The sequence below is a fragment of the Lutra lutra genome, chromosome 5 (assembly GCF_902655055.1).
Source record: "Lutra lutra chromosome 5, mLutLut1.2, whole genome shotgun sequence".
Lineage (NCBI taxonomy): Eukaryota > Metazoa > Chordata > Mammalia > Carnivora > Mustelidae > Lutra > Lutra lutra.
Window position 1 is genome coordinate 86354317 of NC_062282.1, and position 27639 is coordinate 86381955.

The following is a 27639-nucleotide window of genomic DNA, read 5'->3' on the forward strand; positions in this document are numbered from 1 at the left end:
AATATCTTATTATGGTTTTGATTCATATTTCCCTGATGGTTAGTAATGTTGATCATCTTTTCATATACCTGTCAGCCATTTTTTGTCCTTGGAGAAATGTTTATTCAAGTCCTTTACTCATTTTAAAAATCAGGTTATTTGGAGTTTGTTATTGAGTTGTAGGAGTATTTACTGGTTTTGGAGATTAATTCCTTGTGAGATACATGGCTTGCAAATATTGTCTCCCATACCATAGGTTGCTTTTTATCTCTATTGTTTCCTTCACTGTACAGAAACTTTTTAATTTGATATAGTCCTACTTTGTATCTTTCTTTCTTGCCTATACTTTTAGTGTCCTATCCAATGAATCCTTTGAATAACATGTGCTATGAAGCTTTTACCCTAGTTTTCTTATAGTTTTACAGTTTTAGATCTTATTCTGTCTTTAATCTACTCTTACTTGATTGTTGTGTGTAGTGGAAGATAGGAGTGCAATTTCATCCTTTTGCATATGGATATCCAATTTTCCCAATAGCTTCGTTGAAGAGACTATCCTCTCCCTATTTAGTTTTGGCACACTTTTTGAAGATCATCTGACCCTGTAAGTGTGGATTTCCTTCTGCGTCCTCTATTCTGTCCTGTTGTTTTATATGTCTGTCTTGGATATCCCAATACTACTTCGTTTTGATTACTATAGCTTTGTAAAGTTTAAAAATCAGGAAGTGTGAGGCCTTCAGCTTTGTTCTTTTTCCTCAAGATTGTTTTGGCTAATCAGGGCCATTTGTGGTTCCATTATAAATTTTAGAATTGTTTTTCCTCTTTCTGTGAAAAAAATACCATTGGGACATTCATAGGGATTGCATCAAATCTGCAGACCATTTTGGGTAGTATAGACATTTTAACAATATTCAGTCTTCCAATCCATGAGCATTTAATTTTCTTTTGTGTTATCTTTATTTTAGCAATGTTATTAGTATACAAATCTTCTGCCTCTTTGGTCAAACTTTTTCCTAAGTAATTATTTTTTATGCCTTTGTAAATGGGATTATTTTCTTAACTTTCTTTTTGTTAAGTGTATAGAAATGCAATTGATTCTTATGTTAATTTTTTATCCTACAACTTTGCTAAATTCATTTATTCTCATATTGTGTGTGTGTGTGTGTGTGTGAGAGAGAGAGAGAGAGAAAGAGATCTTTAGGGTTTCTACATAAAATATGTCACTTGCAAATAGGTAATTTTACTTCTTCCTTTCTGATTTGAATGCCTTTTTTAAAAAAATTAATTTATTTGACAGAGATCACAAGTAGGCAGAGAGGCAGGCAGAGAGAGAGGAGGAAGCAGGCTCCCTGTTGAGCAGAGAGCCCAATGCAGGGCTCAATCCCAGGACTCTGGGATCATGACCTGAGCTGAAGGCAGAGGCTTTAACCCACTGAGCCACCCAGGTGCCCTAGATTCGAATGCCTTTCATTTCTCTTTCTTGCCTAGTTTGCTCTGGCTAGCACTTCCAGTATTATGTTGAATACAAGAGATTAGAGGGGGCATCCTTGCTTGTTTCTGATCTTAGAGTAAAAGCTTTGTTTTTCACCATTCCATATGATGTTAGCTGTGGGATTTTCACATATGGCCTTTATTATGTTGCAGGAATTTCCTTCTGTTCCTAGTTTGCTCATTTTTTAATTGGGTTGTCTTTTTACTGTTGTGTTGTAACAGCTCTTTATATATTCTAGATACAAGTCCCTTATCAGAGATATAATTTACAAATAATTTCTTCCATTCCACAGGTTGTCTTTTTACTTCCTTATGGTGTCTATTGAAGGACTAGTGTTTTTACTTTTAGCTTTATCATGCACTTGCAGTTTTTTGTATAAAGATCCAAATTAATTCTTTTGTCTCTGGATATCCATTTATCCCAGTACCATTTCTTGCAAAGGCTGTTCTTTTCCCATTGATGGTCTTGGCACACTTATTAAAAATCAGCTCTCCATAGACAGGTTGGCTTATTTCTGAACTCTCAGTTCTGTTCCAAAGATATATATGTCTATCTCTTTGCCAGTACACTGCTCAGATTATTTTTCAGTCATCTTTTCATTTTTCATCACTGAGTAACCTCAGAAAATTTAGCTTCTTAGGCTCCGTTTCCTTATTTGTAAATTGGAAATACAATCCCCATTCCCTCTCAGCATTGTTGTCAGGAATAAACAAAAATATAATAAAGATTTTATTACTCAGTGCTTATCACATCATGCTCAATTTAAATAATTTTTAATGGAAATATGCTTTCCTTTAATGTTTCCTTTGCTTCCAGCTAATCCTAATAAAGACTGTTGTACTTCTAAATGCAAGAATTGATTTAATGAGAAAAGGTTGGCATATTCCTGTCCCACCACCAGGATTCAACATGTTCTTACCTGAAGAGCATGCCATTTTATCATGTGATCCTTTCATTCATCCATTTGCTTATTTATTCATTCATCTTTGCTGTCTATTAAGTTGCAGGGCACTTTCCTGCTTTCCCCAATAATTATAGCACAGAAGTGCTGGCCTAGTCTTCTCCAGCCATTTCTTATATCCACACTGATAAACCAATATATTGGCACTGTTTCTGAACCTACCTTCAGTGATAACCGTCTTTATTTTGCTATCCACCAGCATTAGGTTTAGTTATTACTGTAACAATTAGGTCTCAAATTTTAAATTCTCAAATTCTCTTCCTTAATCAGCCTCCTTACTTTATTCACAATGAATTGGGATTAGATCCTGACCTCTAATTCTTCAGCCTCTCCATTTTCCTAGTCCATGGCCTCTTTTCTGGCCCTGTTTGCCTCTATGTAAGCATTTTTGGTCAACAATTCAATGAGACAATCTCTTTCATTCTAAGATCCCATGGTCACTTGAAAGCAAAAAAAGCTCACTATCAATTTTAGCTGCTCATTTCCTCAAGCCCCTAAGCATTCATTGCTGAGAAAGCCAAAAAGCGTTTCCAGCTTGTTTCTGATATTCTTTAGTCCATTCTTGGGCTTCCTCAGATGCTAATATTATTCAATGTAAATATATATACATATCTATTTGTAGGTAGGCTTGAACTCAAGACCCTGTGATCGAGAGTTACGCACTCTAGTATTATTCTTACTGTCTCCTGGTTAGTTCTATTTTGTCTGTAAATCCGTGGTAATCTTCCCATCCTAAAATATCTCATTCAACTTCTTAAACATTGCTTCTTCATCACATCTGTAAAGAGTACTCCTTATTTGGTGCACTGACCTTTTAGTTTGTATTCATTCCCTAAAAAATATGCTTTGTGTGCATTAGAGTTAACATAGCAGGCCTCAAGATTGCTCTCTTTAGAAGGACCTGCCTGCACAGTTGACTCTTGGCTGGAGCCAGAGCACTTTGCTCTGGAAAATTCCATGTTTTTCAGATAACACTGTTTTGCCTGCTTGGGGTACTTAATACCTGCTTTCCTTCTGGGAGTCTGGAGTTTTTATAGTTATGGTGTTGGTCTTTGTGCCTACGTGACCAGCCTCCAGTAAAATACTTGACTCAGAGTCTCACCTGGGCATCTGTGGGCAGAAAGGCTGAATATGTGTAGGAAGCCTATGTGTAGATTCCTCCAGATTCTGTGTGTTTTTCCCCCTTGCTCATCCTGTTGTGTATCCTTTCTCTAGAGTCAGCCATACCCAGAGTCCTGCAAATTCTAGTCAGTCTTCAAATGTATAGGTCTGTGACCATGTCCTTCCTTCCCACCCTTAATTCAAACTGCTCTCTAAAGTTTGATCTCTTTATGGCGTCTTTTCTTAGTCCATAACAGTTGTTGACAATACTCTTGCTTCCAGAAACTCTCCTTCCTTGACTTCGACAAGAAACTGCAGCCATATTTGAACTTCTTCCTCTCTGCTCCCTCACCCATTACTCCTTCATTCATTTAGCAGACATTGACTGAATGCCTGTATGTGCCAGGCACTGTGCTCAGTATACATGAGTGAGTGAAACAGCTGTGGTGCAGCGGATTGTCTAGTGGGAGAAGTCAAAAAGTGGTTATTTCATGTTAAGAAAAGTACTGTGTGGTGAGAATAATTAAAAGGGGAGATGGACTTCAGGAAGGGTGGTCAGTGAAGAAATACGTAGGGTGGTGTGTGGAGATATCACTGATGAAGGGTAAGGTCTTTTTGGTAAAGAACATAAGCAGTACTTTACAGCAGAAAATAGCAAGTGCAAATGTTTAAAAAGTCTCTTAGAATCTTCTGGATTCAAAAGGAGTCTGGTGTAGCTGGAGCACTGTGAGAAATTTGGGAGAGGAGGAGAAGAGGTTGGAGGGTAGTGAGGAACAGAACTTTGTAGGTCATGGTTAGGAGTTTTTATTTGAAAGACACTGGGAGACCAGAAAGTGTTTAAATCAGCTAAATGATAAGTATCTTTCAAAGATCATTCTTAGAAAGATGTGATACATATGTATATTTTGGGGTATTACTTAGTCATAAAAGAATGAAAGCCTGCCATCTGCAACACCATAGATGGAACTAGAGGGTATTACGCTGAGTGAAATATGTCAGAGAAGGACAAATACCATGAGATTTCACTCATGTGGAATTTAAGGAACCAATCAAAGGCCCAAGGGGAAAAAAGAGACAAATCGAAATAGATTCTTAACTGTAGAGAACCAACCTGATGGTTACCCCAGAGGAGGTAGGTCAGGGAATGGGTGAAATAGGTACTAGGGATTAAGGACTTGTCATGATGAGCACTGAGTAATGTACAGAGCTGTTCAGTCACTATATCGTACACCCCTGGAACTAATGTAACACTGTATGTTTACTGGAATTAAACTGTAAAAAATAAAAATTAAAAAGCTCATTCTTACAGTTGTAGAGAAGAATGGATTACAGAGGGATAGGAAGGGGAGAGCATAGTTTGGTGATTACTACAGTGACATAGGTGAAAGAGGACAATGACCTTGGTTGGAGTGATGGCTGGGGAGATGGAAAAGGACTGAATGGACTGTGAAATAGGGAGTGCTGCAAGATTTTAACCTGTGTCTTCTAGCTGCTCTCTCCTTTGGTGCTTATCTTCATTCCCACATCTTTAACAATGAGAAACCTATGGAAAACTCTAGCCCAAAGGCCCTAATCCTGATCTATTTGACAACTTCAAAGGAGTAAGGATACAGTTACCTTTCAGAAATTTGAATGGTTCTAGAGCCATCATGCCTCTGCCACTACTGCCAGTTTGATCTGGGCAAGTTACTTCACTTCTCTGTGCCTGTCTCCTCATTTATACAATGGGAATAATGTACTACCTACTCATAGGTTGTTCTGAGGACTAAATCAATATATAAAAACCATTTGGGCACCAGCTTGCACACACCTGGTGATGGGAAACATTAGTTCAGGACTCCACAATTTCTGTCTCCATGTTACAAACTGAACTTCCTCTAGTACCCAAACTAGCTCTTTGATCTGACAATGTCCAGTTCTATTAACGGCACTAGCTAATGATTCCCAACTGTAATCATATTTGACTCTTTGTTCTTAACTCCCTTATCACACTACAGGCAGAAAATTAAAACTAGAGATTACTACTAAGTATTATTTTTACTTGCACATAAAGTAGAAATTATAGCTTCTTTTATTCCTTCATCAATACTGAGTACCTGATAAGAGAGTCAAGCAGTTGGATTAGATTACTATTCCAATCTTTCGTCCTTCAGATACAATTCCTGCCATCTGGTCTACACAGGTCTATTTTTGAAGTTCTTCAACAATCGACTGGAAATGAAGGGAAAAATTCCTCGATATAATCAGAATGTTGTTTCAAAAGATACTGAGACCCTTGAAAAATATCTAAGCATATTTTACTATCTCAAAGTAACTGACTTTACTAATTCAATTATGGGTACAGAAAAGGGTTCAAGGGCATTGATACCAAAGCTTAGGATGGAGGAAAATGGTTATTAAGTCATCCATCCCAAGGTTCACAGTAGCATTAGCCATTCCTGCCTATTGTCTAGCAGGAAGTAGACATCTTTGCACACAGTGTGTATCTATTAATACTTAGGTTTTCATTTTGGTTATAAATATTAAATAATTGATTCTGAAGTTGTTCTTTTCAAGGAAATTTAATTGCAACTGGTTTTGGAGCTCACTTTCTCTTGTGGGTCGAGAAGGTCTAAATTCTCCAGATAAGGAGGACTGGTAGAGCATAAGGTGTATACATATGGAATCAGGACACTAAGTTACAGATACTACAGACACAGGCCTTGCCCATAGGCACATAATGATGTATGAAGCATGGATGATACCAAAGGATTTATTGTAAATGTAGTGCTAAATACATTGCAAATAATTATCATTAAAAAGGAACTAGAAAATTACACATGTTTAAAGTATGTGCTTTTTTTCCCATCACCTTTAAGTTATGGCTAGTACCAACATTTTAAGTACTGAAATACTTAATGTGATGGTCCATTTTCACATAATTTCATGACCATATCTTCATCTTTATTTTTAAAGCAGTTGACCATGACTTTCAGTTTCAGTTATGATTCTCTGTTTTTATCAGTTCTGTAATGATCTGCAGAATCTTGTCATCTGAGTGGAAGAAAAAAAGCACCCATGAACAAATTCATCACCTGGCTAAATTCCCAAAGTATACACATGTGAACAGCAGGCATACTTGATTAGAAGATTCTTTTATATTAGAATACAAGACTATACCAGAAATATTCACAAGAAACCTAGAGATGTCCACAAATAGGATTTGTTGCCCTACAAATATTGTTATAGTTATTTGACCCTACTTTGACAAGTAGGCCAGTGCCCCAAAACATGATGTGATTTAACTATTTGTCCTTTATAAGGAATTATTTATTTAAAAATTCTTTTAAGACAAGAGGTTTGCTTAACTTTGTCACCTGGCTCAGATATACTGAAGGATCTACAGACTGTTCCATCGTCTTCAGAACATGTCAGGATTTCCACAGTATGGGCAAAGGAGAAGGAACTGATACCAGTTGCTTCATGTTTAGTCCCAACAGAAACAGTAACTTCTAACAGGGAAGGACTCTTGGAGAGGTGTCAATGGGGAAGTGACAGATCTCTCTACACAACAAAAGTATCAAACACCAATTAATCTGACAAACAGAGCAACAGAGGCTACAGTATTTGCTAAGGAGGTTATGTTAACAGATGCTTCTCCTTTTCAACAGTTGTTCCGAGACTGTGACTTCTTAAGAACTTCACTGCTCTTCAGATAGGTGCAATTATCAGGGCTGCAAGACTGAAATTCTGTCTTTACATTAGACACTTCAGTAAGAGAGTGCCCTGAGAAATTCTGATAACTGGGCCCATGGCCTGACACTCAAATTCTTGGGGGCTACTCTGACATTAATTAATAAATAGATGAAGGAAGGAAGAAAAAGAAAAGACCATTTGCTAAAAGGGAAACAATGATGGGTCTAGAAAGAACCATGAATTTTAAGCTCCCTAAGTTTCAGGGTAGTAGCACTAGATCCGTAGCTTCCAACTTTTTATTCTATGAGCATTAACTGAGATACTTGTTAAATACAATCAATCATGCTGCAACCCACTGATCGATTCTTAACATCATTCAAAGTGGGAAAACCAAACTGAAATGCTTTGTAATGTGATGCAATGGGAAGAACAGAGCAGCAAGCAGAAAATATCCTTTTCCTAAAATCCAATTAATCAAAGCTTTAGATACAGCTACTATAGTCCGCAGGATATACAGGGCATAGAGAAACACCTTAAATCAAAGCATGAAGATGTAACCAACCAAATCCTATATGACAAATTTTACCAGTAAAATAATCCAGTTTAATAAAAGTTACTCTATTTAAAAAGGGATATGGTAGTAGAGGAAAGGGTTATAAATTAAGTGATTAAAAAATAACACACAGGCCTCTCCCAGAAATGAGATTAAATATGTCTGGGGTAGGTCTTTGGACTTTGTATTTTAATATCTGCCAAGATGATTTGGATGATTTGGAAGTTTGGGTGGGAAACACTGCTCCAGATTAATGGAAAACTCAAGTGTTTACTACAAGTTTCTATTGAAAAATACTTTTTAAACAGACTAGAGCTCTACATTTGTGAGAATGGTAGATAAAAACATGTTGGGAACCTCACAGAAAGTCCCTTATAATCAAAATTTAACAATGCTCAGTTTCACCATCCTTTTTCCCTGGAAATGGCCAGAAGTTTAGAAGTAAAGCTTAGAAGAGGAAAGAGTAAGACAATTAGATTGTGAATAATGAAGCAATGTCTAGGAGTCTGATGGAATTCAGCATAAAATAAATTTTATGAAAACAATTTTTAATCATATGGACTGTAAGACTTCAGTGTGCCCTAATGTACTCAAATATTTAAAAATAGTTTTCCAGCTATATTATAAGCAAATACTTACTTTCAAGGGACATCTTAGGATTTTCAAGCTTTTTTCTTAAAACAGAATCAATGAGAACTCTAAGCTGCTTGAAAATGACAGCTATTTTTACAGGAGCCTGTTGAGAGGAGATGACATATTGGCCAAAGTTAATCCTTGTGAGTGTGAATGTGTTTCAATAAGTGAAAGAAAGCATGTATACCATGTGTTTAAACACATCTGGACTTGAATATAAAATGTTATTGGAAAAATACAGGGAAATTATTTCCTGTAACTTCTCTTACAAGAACTGTGGGAGTGAAGTCTGAAATTTGGGGGAAAGAATTAATAGTTTTACTGAGGTATAATTTACTAACCTTAAAAATTTACTCATTATTAAGTGTACAATTTGATGATTTTTAGTATATTTATAGAGTTGTGCAACCATGACTATAATCCAGTTAGACAATTTCTACAACCCTGACCTCTTGGACAGAACTGCATATATTTTTTAAGTTGCATTTAAGTTTACTTCTCCAATCTTAGACAAATTGTGATGGCATACAGTAACAGTACGTATTAGATTTTTTTAAAGCTGGTCACCTGATGGGGTTACAAAGAAATAAGCTTATTGCCGGTAGCCATGACTGGTCTAATTTTTCTGGAGGAAAAATTAAAAGCTGTGTTTTCTTACAGTTGGTATGAAGTAGAAGGAGCTTAGAAGTCTTGTTTGGCTAATAATAATTCATTTACTCTAAGAAAGTTATTTAAACTTCTCACCTGAATTTAAGTATCTCATCTATGGAAATTAATCACAAGGTTATCAGGGTAATAAATTTAGAATAATCATGTAAAGTTAACTACTGAGACATAGTTAACTTAGGGATGGCAAGTTGTTATTACTGATAATGTAGTCTGCAATAGTAGGAATATTATTTGATTTTGTATTTAACTGATTTAAAACAGTATAGGCAAGATAAAATAAGGAAGTCTTCCACTTTCAGTGAAATTATAGGGAGAAACTATGCAAACACCGATAAAATTTTAAAAATCCACCTCACTGTTACTGTAAGTAGAAAATTTTAATGTTATGAGATCAGCTGTAGCATGTACCTGAAAATAGATCCAGCCATCAATGGAAAGAAGACGTTCCCGGTGTTGAACTTCAATATCACCACCAAAAAGTAAAACTGGAAAAGGGGTTATTAGGGTAGTTTCCCTCAGATATACTCGGGTATACCTTACCTGCATAGGAATAAAGAGAGAAAAAAAACTTCGCAGCCTGAAAATGTGAGACATTCATCTGTTTCATGTAAGCATTTTCTATAATTTGCTCATATAAGATTTACACTGTAAGTTTTATAAAGCTGCCTTTACATTCTAATATCTGTGCATTTATACTATTAAAAGGCATTTTAAAACATTAATTGTAAGGGCGAATTATATACCTTCAACATAAATGAAACTATGAACAAGTCATTTTATAATACTAATGCTGTTAATTAGCTCAAAAATAAAACTGTTTCATAGTGTCTGGTTTCTAGATCAATATTCAGCTATGGTCATTAGTCAGGAATTCCTCAGGTTTTATATTCAAGTGTTATGACAGGGTAATGATTTTTTGACCCAGTACTTCAAAATACGGATCCTTGGTAGTTTATATCAAGCTACGACTGAAAAGATTTTAATAGTAATCTATAAATACTTTTAAACTATCTTGGGTTACACTGTGACTCAAACTGTTGCCAGATCATATAGAGTTCTATTTAATCCCATATCCCTTTTATTTGGAATGCACATAGAACATGTCTTTGTTCTCTTCTGAGGTAGCACCTTTTGTTGAAATCTCAGGGAACTGATACACTATTTTTTTTTAACTGATACATTATTAAACAGTATCTATTTGCTATAATTGTCTTTACTTCAGGTAGGAAAGATGATGGCATAGAAACCTTAATATTTTTCTTTCATTAAGTGAAAGAGATAGGACTTTTTATGAGAAACTATATACACACAGATTTCAAATATATAAAAAATAAACTGTTCAATTTGAGAACCAAATATAATACTTGTTGGGATATCATGACTTGTTACAACTGACTTCTAGAATGAATCTCTGAATAGTGGAATTAAGAATAAGCACTTTACCTTCTCCTGGTATAAGAGCCATCCATAAGTCTGCAAATCTCGATTTACTGAGGATGGATGTACTTGAGCTTTGCCTTGGGCTGTCTCCACAATGCAAGCCAATTTTTCTGTAACATCAACTGATTTTGTATAGATTATCTTCCCCACATTGTCATATAGTCCAGCGGCCAGTACAGCTTTAAGAAGGGCAATTTCTTGGAAGGAAAGGGTCTGTGAGGCTCTGTTTCCTTCCCAGTCATTAGGTGTTGTGGATGATGAAAATCCTGCTGCCTTAACCAACTTGATTAATTCTTGCTTTACATCCTAGATTGGTTTATGTTAAAAAAAGACAAGGTCGTAATTGATTAAAATAGAGAAAGTGACAATCCTTTAATATATATTGCTGTTTCCCATCAAAATTGATAGGATGCCAAATTATTTAGTTAACTAGAGCCCAAATCAAAGGAGGAGAAAACGACACGGTAAATCAAGAGTTATCTATTTCCATGTCCCAAGACTTTCTGTGTCATAAAACATGTCTAAAATGTGAGAGCAATAAAAATGTGCCTGAACACATTTGAATTCAATATATTTACTTCAGTGGTAGCTCTCTCCACTCAGAGAGGACTAATACTGATAAAGAACAGGAGAGGACTGCAAATGCTTTGTTCATTTGCCCCCGAGAATCTCCCTTAATTCTAACAATGACACCTTCATTTAATCTAAAATTGTTGTGTAAAATCTTTATTTGCCTTTAGTAACTAAGCGCCAACCAGTTTAAATTCTATAGGAAGGATGAGCATTTTTCATAGCAAACAGGATACAGTCGATTAAAAGGTGATATTTACATTTGGATTTCCTTTAGGTTTCTGGTTTGGGGCTTAAGAGACTTTGATTCCAGGTGAGAAAAGGCCAAACAGCTGCTCTAACACCACAGGGGAGGTGAAGAGATGGAAAACCTTGCAGCCCAGGGGAGGTGAAGAAAAGGCACACAGAAGAAAGGAAGCAGGAGGTGGATGGGTGGTTGTAAGGGAGTGGAGACTGAGGAATCCCAGTGAGTTAGCCCAGAGACAGCTGTTTCTTCACTTTATCCCTTTATCTACTTGTAGAAGGACAAAACTCATTCTCCTGCTCTCATCCCAGCCGTTATTTTGAATGACAAAAAATAATGGCTTAAGTTATATGGGAATAAAATATTTAACCCTTTAAGATAGAGGAATTATGTAAGATACACTGTTTATTTTCTGAATACTTTTATAGCATGTCTGCAGTAGAAACTGTTTGCCTTTAGATGGTGTACTGAACATTTCCTATGCACCAGGAACAGTAAGTATCTGCAGAGGAGCCCTGTTTTTTGCCATCACTTGTCTTTTTATTTTAACCAAACTTCTACTCTCTCTCCTCCAAGAAATAATTCTGGTCCTCAGCAGTCATCAAAACCTGAGTGATGGGCACAGTTGTCAGGTTTCCCTTCCCAAGAGCAGATTTATACAGTTGGTCACAATCAGCCACAGAGTACCATGCCGAGCATGCTTTACCATAGCTATCATCCTACCTGCAACGAAATAGCTGGCTAATGTTCAGGAAAACAGAGAAGAATTTCACTAAAGGGAACTATGGCTCTTAGGAAAAATGACTAGGTCCTAAGCCTTGGAAGCATTTTATGACTATTACATTACGACTGTTAAATACTTATTTTAAATCACTGTTTAATACATAAAAGTCACCTACTACAAGAAACGAAACAAAAAATTACAAATATAGTAATTCAGCAAATTAAATCTGTACTATGTATCAGTCACCACCCTAGGCATTTCTATTTCTACAATAAGCCTATCCGTCAACCATATGGCCCCGAATTAGCAAGCTCTATTAAGACTTACCTCTAGGGTTAACAGAGATGTTCTATTAAGAAAGTTTCTCCGGCAGTATGCTATTTCAGAACGACAGCCGCCTTCTTGCCGCGCTTTTTTCCATCTATGTACATAAAATGACCCAAGTTTAACATGTTTTCTTTTCAAACTCTGTTTCAGAGGTATTAACCAAAGTAAGCTTTAATGAAATTACAGTCACTTAAGGGGGGGGGAGGTCTTAATTGTTGTAGGAGCTACTAACTGAATATGAGTATGAACTGCAATATGGAGACTTTTTTGTGTATGAGTAAATTATTAACTCCAAATATGAGGTAATATAGGTACAATACAATGTACATTATTCTTAAATTTTAGAAGGAGTATATAAAAAAAGCAATCTTTTAACGTAATTATACCTTGACAGATGAAGTAACTAAAAGGTAAATCTTAGATTTACCTTTTTAATGAAAGTCAAAGATAAATTTTTTTTAAGTAAATAACCTCAGTCACTGACTTACTGACTACACCCAGATTATTTCTTTACCCTAGGTATGCGTTGTAGATCGTCAGGTGGTCCGAATCGGCCATAGCCAAAGCTGATTTGGCAAGATCTGCCTCATCTTTCCGACCAATTGGTGTAGTAAAAGGAGACTTCTCGGTCATCACTGCAGCTAGTGTTGCCTATCCATAAATAACCAAAACATTTATCAGTAAAGAGGTATATATGGAAAGGTGATTTGTAAAGGAAAGCAAATCATACAACAGTCCCACTTTCAAGTTGCATGTTTCTTTTCCAATACTTTGTGTTCTTCAATAGCTAGCAGTTTCATTTTAATTAGTTATTGTGGGCTTCACTTAATTTAATTTAAAAAATATAGCACTTCTAGACCATATTTATAAGGAGGTCACATCACCAGAATCAGAGATAAAAACCTGAGTGGGTATATAGTGATTCATAGTCTCACATAGTGAGAAGCAATCCAGAATCATGCCTCATGTATCTTGACTCTTAGCTTACTGAATTTCCATTGCCTGCAATGTTGTTTAAATACTTAAAAAAATAATTTATAATGCATTATGACCCATTTGTTGTTGTTGCAACTTTTCACATCAACTATCATGACAGAGGTTATTTTTGGACTCAGCACAATTCTGGTGAGTATTCTTAATACTAGAGAAACAGAGTATGTTAAACACTTCTTCATTCTGTTTTTAAACAGCCCTGGTTTGCAACCCCAGAAAAGGCCACAGCCTGGTAAAACTGGTAAGTTGAAATGGCACAGCAGGCATATAGAGCCCAGAGATTCAGAAAGAGGCACAAAATTTGTTAATTCTGAGATAACTTGATAAAACGGAACTGCCAGTAAATGCTGGTTCAGAGAGATAATGCAGAAAAAGTGAAGGAATAAAGTTTTTCATTCTCCTTAGGAAAGTCTTTGGGGTTCACAGTTTTAAAAGAATCTATAAAGGGGCACCTGGGTGGCTCAGTCAGTTGAGCTTGGTCCAATTCTTGATTTTGGCTCAGGTCAGGATTTCAGGGTCATGAGATCGAGCTCTGGCTGGCCTCTGTACTGGGCAGGAAGCCTGCTTAAGACTCTCTCTCCCTTTCCCTCCCACCAGAGCTTGCTTGTTCTACCCCCCTCCAATCTATATAGTCAATTAAATAAACATTTCAAATGGGATTTTTGATAGCAAAAGTCTAGACAAGCCAAACCCATTTACAAAATAGTACCTACAGTACACTTAAGGGATGAATGGGTATGATTTTGTATATAAATACAAAAAGTTAAAAATTATTTCCAAACTTAGCCAAAATGCCAATTAAAGTGAAGAAGCAAGAGAAGCACTTATCTTACCACTGGGTCAAGGCACCCAAATATGGCACCAAAAATAAGCATCTTGCCAATCTTGACATTCACAGGCAGAGCTGCGAGGTGTTGGCCCAGTGGAGTCAGTGTAGGCTCATTTAGTTCACATGCTCCAATTTTTCGGAGTAAATTCATTGCATTGCTGATTACTTGAAGCTGAGGAGGATCTAAGGCTTTGGAGAGGAAATCTTCAGGAGAACCAAGATTGCATTTCTGCACATTTAAAAAAGAGTGATAAACCAGTATGTTATTAGAAATGACCAAAGAGATGGTCAAATTGGGAATAAATTCTGAGCAAGAGACATAAATGTCTCAGTAAGGCTAACCTGTTCTTTTTCTTAAAATTGGGAGTGTGTGAGAAACTCTGTGTGTGTGTGTGTGTGTTAATGGCTGGCATGAGGAAGAGATCCTCTAGGCCATACTTTTAGTTTCTTCATTCCTGATTTTTGCAAAGTCAAAATCTAAAAATTGAAGGGAATTATAGATCTTTCAGAGTAGGAAGCTCTTGGTCTATGTTGGGGTTTCTCTATCTCAGCACTGTTGTTATTTTGGGACAGATAATTCTTTAAGAGACTGTTGTGTAATATGCAAGGTTTAGCAGTCATCCCTGGCCTCTACCCACTAGATGCCCATGTAGAATGGCCTCCTCCTCCCCCCAAAAGCAAAAATGTCTGAAGACATTGCCAACTGTGCTTTGTTGAGCAATACTGCGCCAGTTGAGAGCTAGTTTTAGTCTATTAAGGATGGGTGCCTGTGGTCGAATTTAAGTCCAGTGGGTTTACTTATAAAAAGATGGGGGACAAGGCACCTGAATGGCTCAGTTAGTTAAGCAACTGCCTTGAGCTCAGGTCATAATCCTGGGATTCAGCCCCACACTGGACTCTCTGCTCAAACAGGAGCCTACTTCTACCTCTTCCCCTGTCTCTGCTGCTTCCCCTGTGAGTGCTGTCTCTCGTGCACACTCTTTCTCTCTCTCAAATAAATAAAATCTTAAAAAAAAAAAAAAAGATGGGGGAGGGGGTATTTATTAGAGTAAATAAAATTCTTGAAAATCTAGAGCAATGTAGGGTAAGAGAATTTTAAGTGTTCATATTGTGTTCTTCTTTTTTAGAAAGGAGTAGTAAAGAATGAAAAAAATTGCATCTGAATTCCTTCAGCATTACCATAATGTGAAGACATAATTCCTCCAGAGGTACACGCAAGATTTCAGGGACAGAATAATCCATAAAGCCTTCAAATCTGAAAAATAAAATCATATTAAACACTTGACCCATTATCAGAAATGCCACACTATAATGACAGATGTATTTTTGATCATGTCATACCTTTCTCTTGTGTACATTCTGAAGCAGAAGCCATCTCGGACCCTTCCAGCTCTCCCCTGCCGCTGCAGAGCACTTGCTTTACTGACAAACGTCTCAACCAAAGAACTCATCTGACTGCTTTCATGGTACCTGAAGAAAAGTTTCAGGACAGAATAATTAGATAAAGAACTTAAAATCTGAAAAAGGTTGGAAATAGGTGATTGTTAAAATTATATTGAAGACAGGCTAAAAAAAGTCCATCATAATTGTGGGCCAGTTTTCCAAGTCATGCTTCATATTTAAATAATTTAGCAAACTTTCCAAACTGAATCTCAGACTGTCAAAAGCTTCAGATACCTCTACAAGGGAAAAAAATTAATCTGGTCATGGAGGATGTTTTATTTTAATGGAAGGCCTATCAATTATGTAACAAGACTTCTTTGAAAGAGTTCGAGAAATGCCTCTCAGTAGTCATATGCATTGCCAAATATTGCTGAAGTTTCCTAATAGAGGAAAAGTGTATATGGATTACAATAGACTATCAAGGAGGTTTTCCCTGTTTTTGCCAAATAACCATTAAAACATTAAAAGTAGTAACCTTTTTATGAAGATTCAGGTAAGGTTAACCTATTAAGTGCCAATTAAAATATCATGTACTTTCAGTTATGAAAAATATTCATGCTCCCCATTTACATAGGAGGCAACTGATAATTATACTTACTGTATTATTACTTGCTCAAGGCTATAGATCAGAGATTTTAATCCAACTCTGATTCCAAAATCCATACGCTATAATCTCATAAATGTTTTTGTAAAGATATTTTACAAATTTACAAAAAATTATGTTCTGAAAATTTTCTCAGTTTTCTATAAGTAGTGGTATACTAGCATCACTTGTGGGAAAAATCAAGACATGAAACCTGACATTTACTCTTGAGCATTTTAAAGTTTCTTAAGAGTTTCTCTGAGGCTTTTTGCTTCAGGTAGAATTAGGACATTTGGGAATTTCCCTATATGATTCTGTGATTTCTCCCAAGAATACAGGAGCACCAAACCCTTTTCAAACTTACTTATTTTCTTTTGTTCTTCCAGTGTCAATTACAAATACAACATCTGGAATAGTGATACCTGTCTCTGCGATATTTGTTGCTAAGACAATCTGGAAATAAAAGCCAAAAGATTTAGATAACAACTTTCAGCAGTGTGCAATCATTTAAACTATACAGTTTGACCTAATGAATTTTAAAAAGTGAATTTCAACATTATTTACAAAAATTCACCATCAACTTGCTATTACTGGGGCACCTGGGTGGCTCAGTGGGTTAAGCCTCTGCCTTTGGCTCAGGTCATGATCTCAGGATTGAGCTCCCTATCAGACTCTCTGCTCAGCAGGGAGCCTGCGCCCCCCGCCCCACTGCCTGCCTCTGCCTCCTTGTGATCTCTGTCAAAATCTTTAAAAAAAAAAAACAAAAACTTGCCATTACTGTGTAATTTTAATTCTTTACAATTAGTTTTCACAGCTTAGCTTGCCAATTAAAATTAGGGATTTTTATTCCAACAAAAATACCATTCCCCTAATTCTAGTCAGTCATCTTAAAAATGAACTAAGTAGCCTGGAAAATTGGGTCAGGAATAGAGACAGCTCAGCACAACCATTCACAATTATTGGGGAAAAAATAGTATGTAAATAAGAAGTTGTTGCTGCCCTGGCTCTACTACTTACTAGCTCTGTGACCTCAGCCAAGTCATTTTACCTCAGATGATTTCAGATACTTTAACGTAGGAGGTAGAAATAGACGATTTCTTAGATCCATTTCTAGTTCTAAAATTCTTAATAGTGATGGCTGAATACTGTAGTCTTTGCATTTTTTCTCTTGAGTCCTTGGGGGTAAAACATTTAGGAAATTTTCCATCAAATAGTCATTTTCATATTGTTCTATCTCAACTCTGTAATTCAACAGTGAATGCTTGTTTTTCTGGGAAAATTTCTAGGAAATAATAATCTGGGTTCTAAGACTTAGATGGGACCCAGTGCTGGTTCTACTTAAAAAAATTAAAAATTTTTTTGGGACACCTGGGTGGCTCAGTTGGTTAAGTGTCTGCCTTTGGCTCAGGTCATAATCCCAACGTTCTGGGATTAAGTACTGCATCAGACTCCTTGCTCAGCACAGAGTCTGCTTCTCCCACTTCTTGCTGCTACCCCTGCTTGGGCTTGCTTTCTGATAAATAATCTTTTTTTTTTTAAGAGGTAGAATTCTCTTCCTTAAACCAAATCTTGGAGGGAAGCCCAAGTGTTACAGGTCAGAGCAGCCTCACAACCCAGGCTCTTTTCTGGGAGCTCTCAGATTCCCCACAGTTCTTACACTCTTTTATCCCCTTCTAAATCTGAGAAACTCTCTGCCAAGTGCCTCTTCACATTTAGAATCCTGAATGGAGGAGACATGAAAATACTGAGACTGTTTCCTAACCTAATGGTCTATGTATTAACAAAGATAATCAGGGATGAACAGACTGGAGAACAACAAAGAATCCTCACAGCATTCAAATAGCTCCTGACATCCAACATCCCTAGTGAAAAGGATGGGAACAGTAGTGATTTTTCTTTTTCTTTTCACAAGCAAAACCCATGCCATAATATTTTTCAACTGTCACTCCCCTAAAAGCCTTGTCCCTTTAATAATGCATAATATAAATATTCAAATACTTAAATTTCATTATTGGGTTCACTTCTGATTATGTTAAGCCAGATAGTGTCTGGAGTCTGCCATGCAATATATACACTTAATAACATTTTAATAACTGTGATGTTAAAGAGTCCAAATAGTTCACAAAATATTCTCAGATCACACATAAATTTGCTTCATGGAATTTTACCTTCCTGACTCCAGGAGGAGGAATTGTGAACGCTGCAGCTTGATCTTGAGTTGAAAGAATAGAATGCAGAGCTATCACTTTATATCTGAAAGTTAAAATCATAGTTCTTAGCAAGAGTTTCTCTTTAGAAGACACTGCAAAGAATAACAAAATTTATTTGCAAATAGCAATTAAAAATTTCTTATTGTGAAAAATTTCAAACACAAATGTTCTAAGAATGATACAATGAAACCACATATACTCAGAGAAAATACTTCATATAAATTTATATGGAATATAAGATTTAGAGAATTTAAAAATATGCTTGGATATGGTAACCGTGACAGCAGTAATGAACCATATCAGGACAGATAACACTAAACAGCTGATTCCATATGTCTGGGTGATAAACTGCAACCTGTAGGGGTTTTACGCTGTCCAGGTGGTGGGGAAGGGGAGTCACCGTCTTACTCTCAACCACAGGATTCCCTCTGCTTACTCATAATAAGAAGACAAAACAAAAGCAGAAATAATACCTAAAATTTTTAGTATATTAAGTGCTGTAATAGAAATGTTAAAAAACTTAAAAAACTTGAAGGTAAAAAGACGGAAAATTCTGATGAATTTTATTTTTTTTAAAGATTTTATTTATTTATTTGACAGAGAAAGATCACAAGTAGAGAGGCAGAGAGAGAGAGAGAGAAAGAGGGAAGCAGGCTCCCTGCTGAGCAGAGAGCCCGATGCGGGACTCGATCCCAGGACCCTGAGATCATGACCTGAGCCGAAGGCAGCGGCTTAACCCACTGAGCCACCCAGGCGCCCCTGATGAAGAATTTTAATAAAACATTTTTCTATTTCAAAACTACTTGGAATATAATGAAGACTGGTAGTTACCGTTCAGAAAAAAATCTTCTGTCAGTTGACAAGAGATCATACAACTGTTGAATATGTGCAAGTCCTGGTAAAAAGATCAATACTGCTCCTTCAATATTTCTGAATTGGGGACTTCTGTCTGAAATTCAACATAAGAAAAAAGGTAAGGGATAGCATATAACATGTTACTAAAACATCTTCAGTAAGCAGAAAAGTTTTATCAAAACAAATGGAGTCAAATTAGAAAAAAAGATATATACCTAAGTATATAAGAAGTTCCAAAATGAGATCCAGGTTGATTTTATGAGGATTCATGTAGAGAATAGCATGCTGAGTGCGGCTGCTGTACTTGTGATAAAGTGGATTTAAATCAGCACTTGGTCCAGTATGAACTGGTACATATTCCTACAAAAAACACAATCAGAAAAAGGTGAACAAAAATATTATGTATTTTTATAAGACAAGGAAAAATGATGTATTTGCAGTCATTCAAAACTGTTTCTCAGGGCGCTTGGGTGGCTCAGTGGGTTAAAGCCTCTGCCTTTGGCTCAGGTCATGATCCCAGGGTCCTGGGATCGAGCCCCGCATCGGGCTCTCTGCTCCGTGGGGAGCCTGCTTCCTCCTCTCTCTCTGCCTGCCTCTCTGCCTACTTGTGATCTCTGTCTGTCAAATAAATAAATAAAATCTTAAAACAAACAAAAAAACTTTCTCATTTTGAGAAAATAAAATACAAAAACAAAAACAAAATAAAACCATTATTTTGTTAAAATATGCTAAGAGTACAGTTTTTAACAGTGGAAAAAGTATAAAATTTCATGTCTTGCGTATTTCATTTCATTCAACCTCAATTGTAAAGCAATACTTTTAATCTTGTCATGTACAGACTAAACTAAAGAGCGAAGAAAAACAGAACACTGTATGCATTGTTCTGTGGCAACTAAGAAGCAGGCTAGGAGAGGTCATAATAACTTTTTGGTACTCGGGTGGAGGGGCAGAGGGGGAGAGAGAAAGAGAATCTTACGTAGGCTCCACAGCCCAGCATGGAGCCAGGTAAGGGGCTCGATCTTGTGACCCTGAGATGATGACCTGAGCCTAAACTAAGTGAGGCACCCAGGTGTTCCCATAATAACTTTAATAAGTGGTTTATATTGGCCTCATTCCTACTAGATTCTACTTTGGTTATGAATTTCAATTATCTCTTTTGAAATACCTTTAATTTTCTGAAATCCTTATTTAGTTTCTAGTTTCTATCTCTGGAGTTTTAGGCAAAGATTTTAGTTTTTGCTTTCTCGATTTATCTGCTTAACTAGAAAATAAAGTAACTTCATGTATCCATCAGATTGAATACAAGCATGAAATATCATGGATACAATAAAAATACTAGATACAGTACCACTGGTTAAAATGTTCGGTAATTTAGCTTTTATGATAGTTCTGAAAATAAACATGTCATTGAAACTAACTCTTTAGGAAGAGCTGTGTTTGTTCTAGACAGTTTCACTATATAGCCAAGGTTGGCTCATACCAGGACAGAGGCTGCTGAGGAAAAATGGCAAGGATCTCTAGATTTTAGGCCTGCCCCATCTTCAATACAAAAGTTGTTCGGATAGGGGCACCTGGGTGGCTCAGTGGGTTAAAGCCTCTGCCTTCGGCTCAGGTCATGATCCCAGGGTCCTGGGATCGAGCCCCGCATCGGGCTCTCTGCTCAGCGGGGAGTCTGCTTCTCCCTCTCTCTCTGCCTATTGCTCTGCCTACTTGTGATCTCTATCAAATAAATAAATAAAATCTTTAAAAAAAAAAAGGTGTTCAGATAAAGTAAAGAAAATAATTACAAATTTACTCCTAAATAATTAGTCATTGCTATGAAACAATAAAGACTGCTTATGTATATGGTACTTGATTTTTTTTTGTTGTTTATCTTTATGGCCAAAATAGTATAAAATATCATAAACCAAAGATTAAAGAAATGACCTTTAAAATTTGTTCAAAATCTTATTTCTTCCCTTTTCTACCAAATTATACTCGAATTAACTGAGCCAGCCATTTGATTTCAAACCTCTCATAGAAGATTATACCCCGGATATCAGTATCAGATGTCTTTGAAAATGTTTTTTTTTTTTTCCAAGATTTTATTTATTTATTTGACAGACAGAGATCACAAGTAGGCAGAGAGAGAGGAGGAAGCAGGCTCCCCGCTGAGCAGAGAGCCCGATGTGGGACTCGATCCCAGGACCCTGGGATCATGACCTGAGCTGAAGGCAGAGGCTTTAACCCGCTGAGCCACCCAGGCGCCCCGAAAATGTTTTCTTTTTACCTGATACTTTTTTATTCCCCCTGCTTTGCTTGTAACATTAATGGTAATTTCTTCCTCCTCCTCCAGAAATTTCTGACAGTATTCGGAGTCTTTCTCCAGTACAAAGCCTGTTTCTTCTATTATATCTTCAAGATGAAAAACCTACATAGATTAAGGCATTTAAATGGTGAACTCAAATTCATTTCAGTAAATACATTTTAAAAAGAATGAGGGGATTGTTATCTTTTCAATGTTACCAAATGTTAATGTAGACTACTATGAGAAAAGCTTCTTTCTACATTATTTGGGAATGGAAAACTTGATTGATAGAGATGAGTTTGTCCCTAGAAGTCTCAGGATAAATTAAATTATGGTGTCTATTTTTTAACTTGTGAAAACCAATTAAAAAGAGATGTCTTTATGAACTGAACCCAAAGGATAAACCTTAAGAATAGAACAGGCAGAAAAGAAGCATCACAAACAAGCCTAAATTTGAGAGGTGGGTGAAAAAGGAGTTCTTTATTGCCAGGCAGTCACCCTCACTCTGGTTATAATGGTTTTGACATGGAAGTGTGTTTTCTGTCCTGTACTTCTCAGGTACGTCCTTCAGCAGAATCCTTCCTTCCAGCCCACCCACCCTCGATCCAAGCAGCACCAGCCATCTGATTCCCGAGCCATCTCCAAGTCCTCTCCTGACTTGCAGTACTGTAAGACTAGGTATGGGCTCAGACTACCTAGGGCCTATCTTCTGGGGAAGCTCCCTGGTAGGAACGTAGTTTCTGTTCATGTACACATTATAAAGAAAACTTACCTCAACAGGATAGCTTCTTCCTGAAATTCTGAGAATTGGGCAGTGTGTGAAATATGTAGAAAACTTTTCACTGTCTACAGTGGCACTCATTAGAATCAAGTGCAGATCAGACCGTTTCTGTAAAATTTCCTTCAAGATAATCAGTAAGAAGTCTGACTGGACACTTCTTTCATGAACCTAGTATAAACGGAACAAAAAAATCATAAATAAGCTCTACTAAGAGGCTCAGATAATCAGAAACTCTAATCTACTAAACGTTAATATTTCAATATAGTCAACACATGTGGAAGCATAGAGAAGCTTATGTTTCAATAAGGTAGATCATCAGAACCGAAAATAAGAGTCACCCTCTAAAACTGAAGCCATAAAAATCAGCATATAATGAACAAAATTAGCTATGATAGTAGGATGCAAGCTTAGGAGATGGTTTGTAAGTGCTTGGTTGTAGCCAAGCCAGGGTGACTCCTAAAGTTCTGCCACTAATACCAAACTGTACTGTCACCACTATCCCAAGACGATGGTTCACGCATTATGTAGAAGAAGTGGGGTTGATGGTAGGGATCTAGCAGGTCTCAATGAGCTGTCCGTGAAAAACGGTTTTAATGCCCTTCTGGCACACACATTTTAGGGAAGAACATAACAGATGTGGTATATAGAACTCTATCTTTTGAATGTAACTATCTTTCAACTCTGTGTATTCTTATTTCTACCCCATTTTTATTTTGTAAGATTTAAGGGGGCCCACAAATATGAAGTACATCAAGATAAATTAAAATGTTTATAAGGGAGGCAGTAATGAGTAAGTGTTCAGGTTCTGGAATCAATCACTTGCGTTCAACTCTTGGCCACTTGCAGTATGACTTTAAGAATTTTTTTTTTTTTTTTTTAAATAAGATTTTGGGGCACCTGGGTGGCTCCGTGGGTTACGCCTCTGCCTTCGGCTCGGGTCGTGATCACAGAGTCCTGGGATCAAGCCCCGCATTGGGCTCTCTGCTAGCCTGGGAGCCTGCTTCCTCCTCTCTCTCTGCCTGCCTCTCTGCCTACTTGTGATCTCTGTCAAATAAATAAAATCTTTAAAAAATAATAAGATTTTATTTATTTGAGAGAGAGAGACAGTGAGAGAGGGAATACAAGCAGAGGGAGTGGAAGAGGGAGAAGCAGACTCCTCGCTAAGGAGGGAGCCTGATGTGGGGCTTGATCCCAGGACCCCAGGGTTAATGACCTGAACCGAAGGCAGACGCTTAACGACTGAGCCACCCAGGCACCCATGACTTTAAGAATGTTAAATATTTCTGGGTCTATTTCCTCTTCTATAAAACAAGAATATAATAATATAAACTCTGTAGAGTATTTGTGACAGCCCATGCCAGATCCTAGGAATGTACAAATGACCAAGATCATTCTCTCCACTTCAGTTTACAGTCTAGTAAGAAGATACTGTACAGGAAGTTTTTTTTTATTTTAAAGATTTTATTTATTTATTTGACAGACAGAGATCACAAGTAGGCAGAGAGGCAGGCAGAGAGGGAGAGAGGAGGAAGTAGGCTCGCCATCGAGCAGAGAGCCCGATGCGGGGCTCAATCCCAAGACCCTGAGATCATGACCTGAGCTGAAGGCAGAGGCCTTAAACCACTGAGCCACCCAGGTGCCCCTGTACAGGATGTTTTAAATTTACATATGAAGGGTAGTTAATTCAGGAGGTCAGAGGGTATACTAAGAAATTGCCCTCAATACTAAGAACTGAAGGATGAGTTCGAAAAAAAGAATGAAAGAGGAATTGGATGAGAAAGTGGTGCTGAGATGCAAATTGTATAAAATCAAGATAAAGAGAGGGATCATAATATATTTTGGGGACTGGAAAAGCAAACATGATACCTTCGGCATATGAAGGTGCAAGAGATAAAGCAGGTGAGATGCTTGGTAATCTGCTGTGTAAGGCCCCAAGACTTTACCCTAGTGACTTTGGCAGTGATTAAAACATTTTAGGGGCACTTGGCTGCCACAGTCAGGGGAGCATGCAACTCTTTTTTTTTTTTTTTTAAAGATTTTTATTTATTCATTTGACAGAGATCACAAGTAGGCAGAGAGACAGGCAGAGCGAGAGAGAGAGAGGAGGAAGCAGGCTTCCTGCCGAGCAGAGAGCCCGATGCGGGGCTTGATCCCAGGACCCTGGGATCATGACCCGAGCCGAAGGCAGAGGCTTTAACCCACTGAGCTACCCAGGCGCCCTGAGCATGCAACTCTTGATCCTAGAGTTTTGAGTTCAAGCCCCACATTGGGTATAAAGATTAGAGATTACTTAAAAATTAATCTTTAAAAGAGTCTTTAAGTAGGGGAATCTTGCAGTCTGACTTTCCTTTTGAAAAAGATGACTGGCAGGGCGCTTGGGTGGCTCAGTCAATTAAGCATCTGTCTTCAGCTCAGGGCATGATCTCAGGGTTCTGGGATCCAGCTCTGAGTGGTGCTTGCTGATCTTTGGGGAGTCTGCTTCTCCCTCTGCCTCCCCCACCGCCCCCCGCTTGTGAGCACGGTCTGTAATAAATAAATAAAATCTGGAGCTTGGAGCAAGATAGCTGAAAAGTAGGAGACCCTGTTTCAGTCGTTCTCCTGAATTGAGGTAAATATCTACCAGAACACTCTGAACACCCATGAAATCAGCCTGAGATATAAGATTATACACTTCTGGATCTCTATGGGGGCAGGAGATCATCAGAGGAGAGGTGCACCTTGACTGGATCGTGACTGATATATTCAGCTATACATTCCCTCAACCACCTCTCACTAAAATGACTAGGAGGAGGAATACCCAACAGAGGAAAAATTCAGAGACTGTGACCTCTGCCACAGAACTATTGGATATGGACATAAACAATACATCAGAAATGGAATTCAGGGTAGCAATTATGCAGGCAATGGCTACGTTGGAGAAGACCATTAGTGGCAACATAGACTCTAAGGGTGGAAGTGAGAGCTGATCTGGCAGAAGTTAAAAATGCTATCAATGAGATCCAATCTAATCTAAATACTCTAATAGCTATGGTAAACAAAGCAGAAGATCGAATTAGTGATCTAGAAGACAAACTGATAGAAAAGAAGGATCAGGAGGAGGCCTGGAACAAACGGCTTAGAAACCATGAAAACAGAATTAGGAAAATAAATGATGCAGTGAAATGTTCCAATGTCAGAATTATTGGGATCCCTGAGGGGGTGAAGAAAGAAAGAAGACTAGAAGATATAGTTGAACAAATACTGGATGAACATTTCTCTAATCTGGGGAATGGAACAAGTGTTCATGTCCTATAGGCAGAGAGGACACCCCTCAAGATCAATGAGTCTAGAAAGACCTCCAAACACTTAATTGTGAATTTCACGAATCATAAATTCAGACAGGAGGTCTTAAGGGTAACTAGGGGGAAGACATTCCTTCTGTACAGAGGAAGAACCATAAGAATAATGTCAGACCTGTCCACAGAAACCTAGCAAGCCAGAAAGGGCTGGCAAGACATATTCAGGGCACTAAATGAGAAGAACATGCAGCCAAGAATACTTTATCCAGCAAGGCTAGCATTCAGAATGGATGGAGAGATAAAGAGTTTCCAAAACCCGCAAGGTTTAAAAGATTATGTGACCACCAAGCTGGCGCTACAAGAAATATTTTGGGGGTTCTATAAAAGAAGAAAGAACCCATGAGTAACACAGAACAGAAATTTACAAAGACATCTATAGAAACAAGGACTTCACAGGCAACATGATGTCAATAAAAAACTTATCTTTCAATAATCACTCTCAATGTGAACGGCCTAAAGGCTCCCATAAAATGGCACAGGACTGCAGACTGGATAAAATTTAACAGGACACGTCCATCTACAGGAGACACATCTGGAACCTAAAGATATATCCAGACTGAAAGTGAAGGGATGGAGAACCATCTTTCATGCCACTAGGCCTCAAAAGAAAGCTGGGGTCACGATTCTCATATCAGATAAATTAGATCTTAAGCTAAAGACTGTAGTCAGAGATACAGAAGGACACTACGTCATTCTTAAAGGGTCTATCCAACAAGATTATCTAACAATTGTAAATATTTATGCTCCCAAAATGGGAGTAGCCAACTACACAAGCAAACTGTTAAATAGTCATATTGATATGAATACATTAATTGTAGGGGATCTTAACACACCACTATCAGCAACAGACAGATCATCTAAGCAGAAAAGCACCAAAGAAACAAGAGCTCTGAATGACACATTGGACCAGTTGGACCTCATGGACCTATACAGAACATTCCACCCTAAAACACCAGAATACTCATTCTTCTCGAGCGCACAAGGAACTTTCTCCAGAATAGACCACATACTGGGTCACAAATCAGGGCTCAATTGGTACCAAAAGACTGAGATTATTCCCTGCATATTCTCAGACCACAATGCTTTGAAACTGGAACTCAACCATAAGAAAAAGTTTGGAAGGAATTCAAACACTTGGAAGCTAAAGACCATCCTGCTCAAGAATATTTGGATCAACCAGGAAATCAAAGAAGACCTTAAACAATCATGGAAACCAATGAGAATAAAGACACATTGGTCCAAAATCTATGGGATACGGGAAAGGCGGTCCTAAGGGAGAAATACATAGCCATCCAAGCCTCACTCAAAAAAATTGAAAAATCCTGAATACACCAACTCTCTTCACACCTGAAAGAACTGGAAAATCAACAAATTAAGCCAACCCCACGCATAAGAAGGGAAATAATTAAGATTAGAGCAGAGATCAATGAGTTAGAAACTAGAGAGACAGTAGAATATATTAACAAAACTAGAAGCTGGTTCTTGGAAAAAATTAATAAGATCAATAAACCACTGGCTAAACTAATCCAAAAGAAAAGAGAGAGGACCCAAATTAATAAAATTATGAATGAAAGGGGAGAGATCATGACTAACACAAAGGAAATACAAACAATCATCAGAAATTATTATCAACAGTTAAATGCCAATAAGTTAAGCAACCTAGATGAAATGGATGCATTCCTGGAAACCTATACACTTCCAAGACTGAAACAGGAAGAAACTGACAACCTGAATAGCCCAATATCTAGAAATGAGACTGAAGCAGTAATCAAAAACCTCCCAAAAACAAGAGTCCAGGACCTGATGGATTCTCTGGGGAATTCTACCAAACATTCAAAGAAGAAATAATACCTATTTTCATGAAGCTGTTTCAAAAAAATAGAAACAGAAGGAAAACTTCCAGACTCTATGAAGCCAGCATTACCTTCATCCCCAAACCAGACAAAGACCCCATC

General features: G+C 37.4%; 1 protein-coding gene across 1 annotated transcript in view; it reads right to left on the minus strand.

Annotated features, from left to right (window-relative positions):
* Positions 1 to 6266: 6266 nt before the first annotated feature.
* DHX29 (DExH-box helicase 29) overlaps positions 6267 to 27639 on the minus strand; it is a 53920-nt gene continuing 32547 nt past the window's right edge. The window contains 15 exon segments of the mRNA XM_047729481.1: positions 6267 to 6563; positions 8398 to 8494; positions 9469 to 9600; positions 10504 to 10806; positions 12366 to 12459; positions 12880 to 13016; positions 14192 to 14416; positions 15367 to 15442; positions 15529 to 15657; positions 16578 to 16666; positions 18382 to 18466; positions 19255 to 19372; positions 19494 to 19638; positions 21548 to 21688; positions 22338 to 22514. Of these exon segments, the coding sequence (XP_047585437.1) occupies positions 6508 to 6563; positions 8398 to 8494; positions 9469 to 9600; positions 10504 to 10806; positions 12366 to 12459; positions 12880 to 13016; positions 14192 to 14416; positions 15367 to 15442; positions 15529 to 15657; positions 16578 to 16666; positions 18382 to 18466; positions 19255 to 19372; positions 19494 to 19638; positions 21548 to 21688; positions 22338 to 22514 (2004 nt within the window). The 3' untranslated portion in view covers positions 6267 to 6507.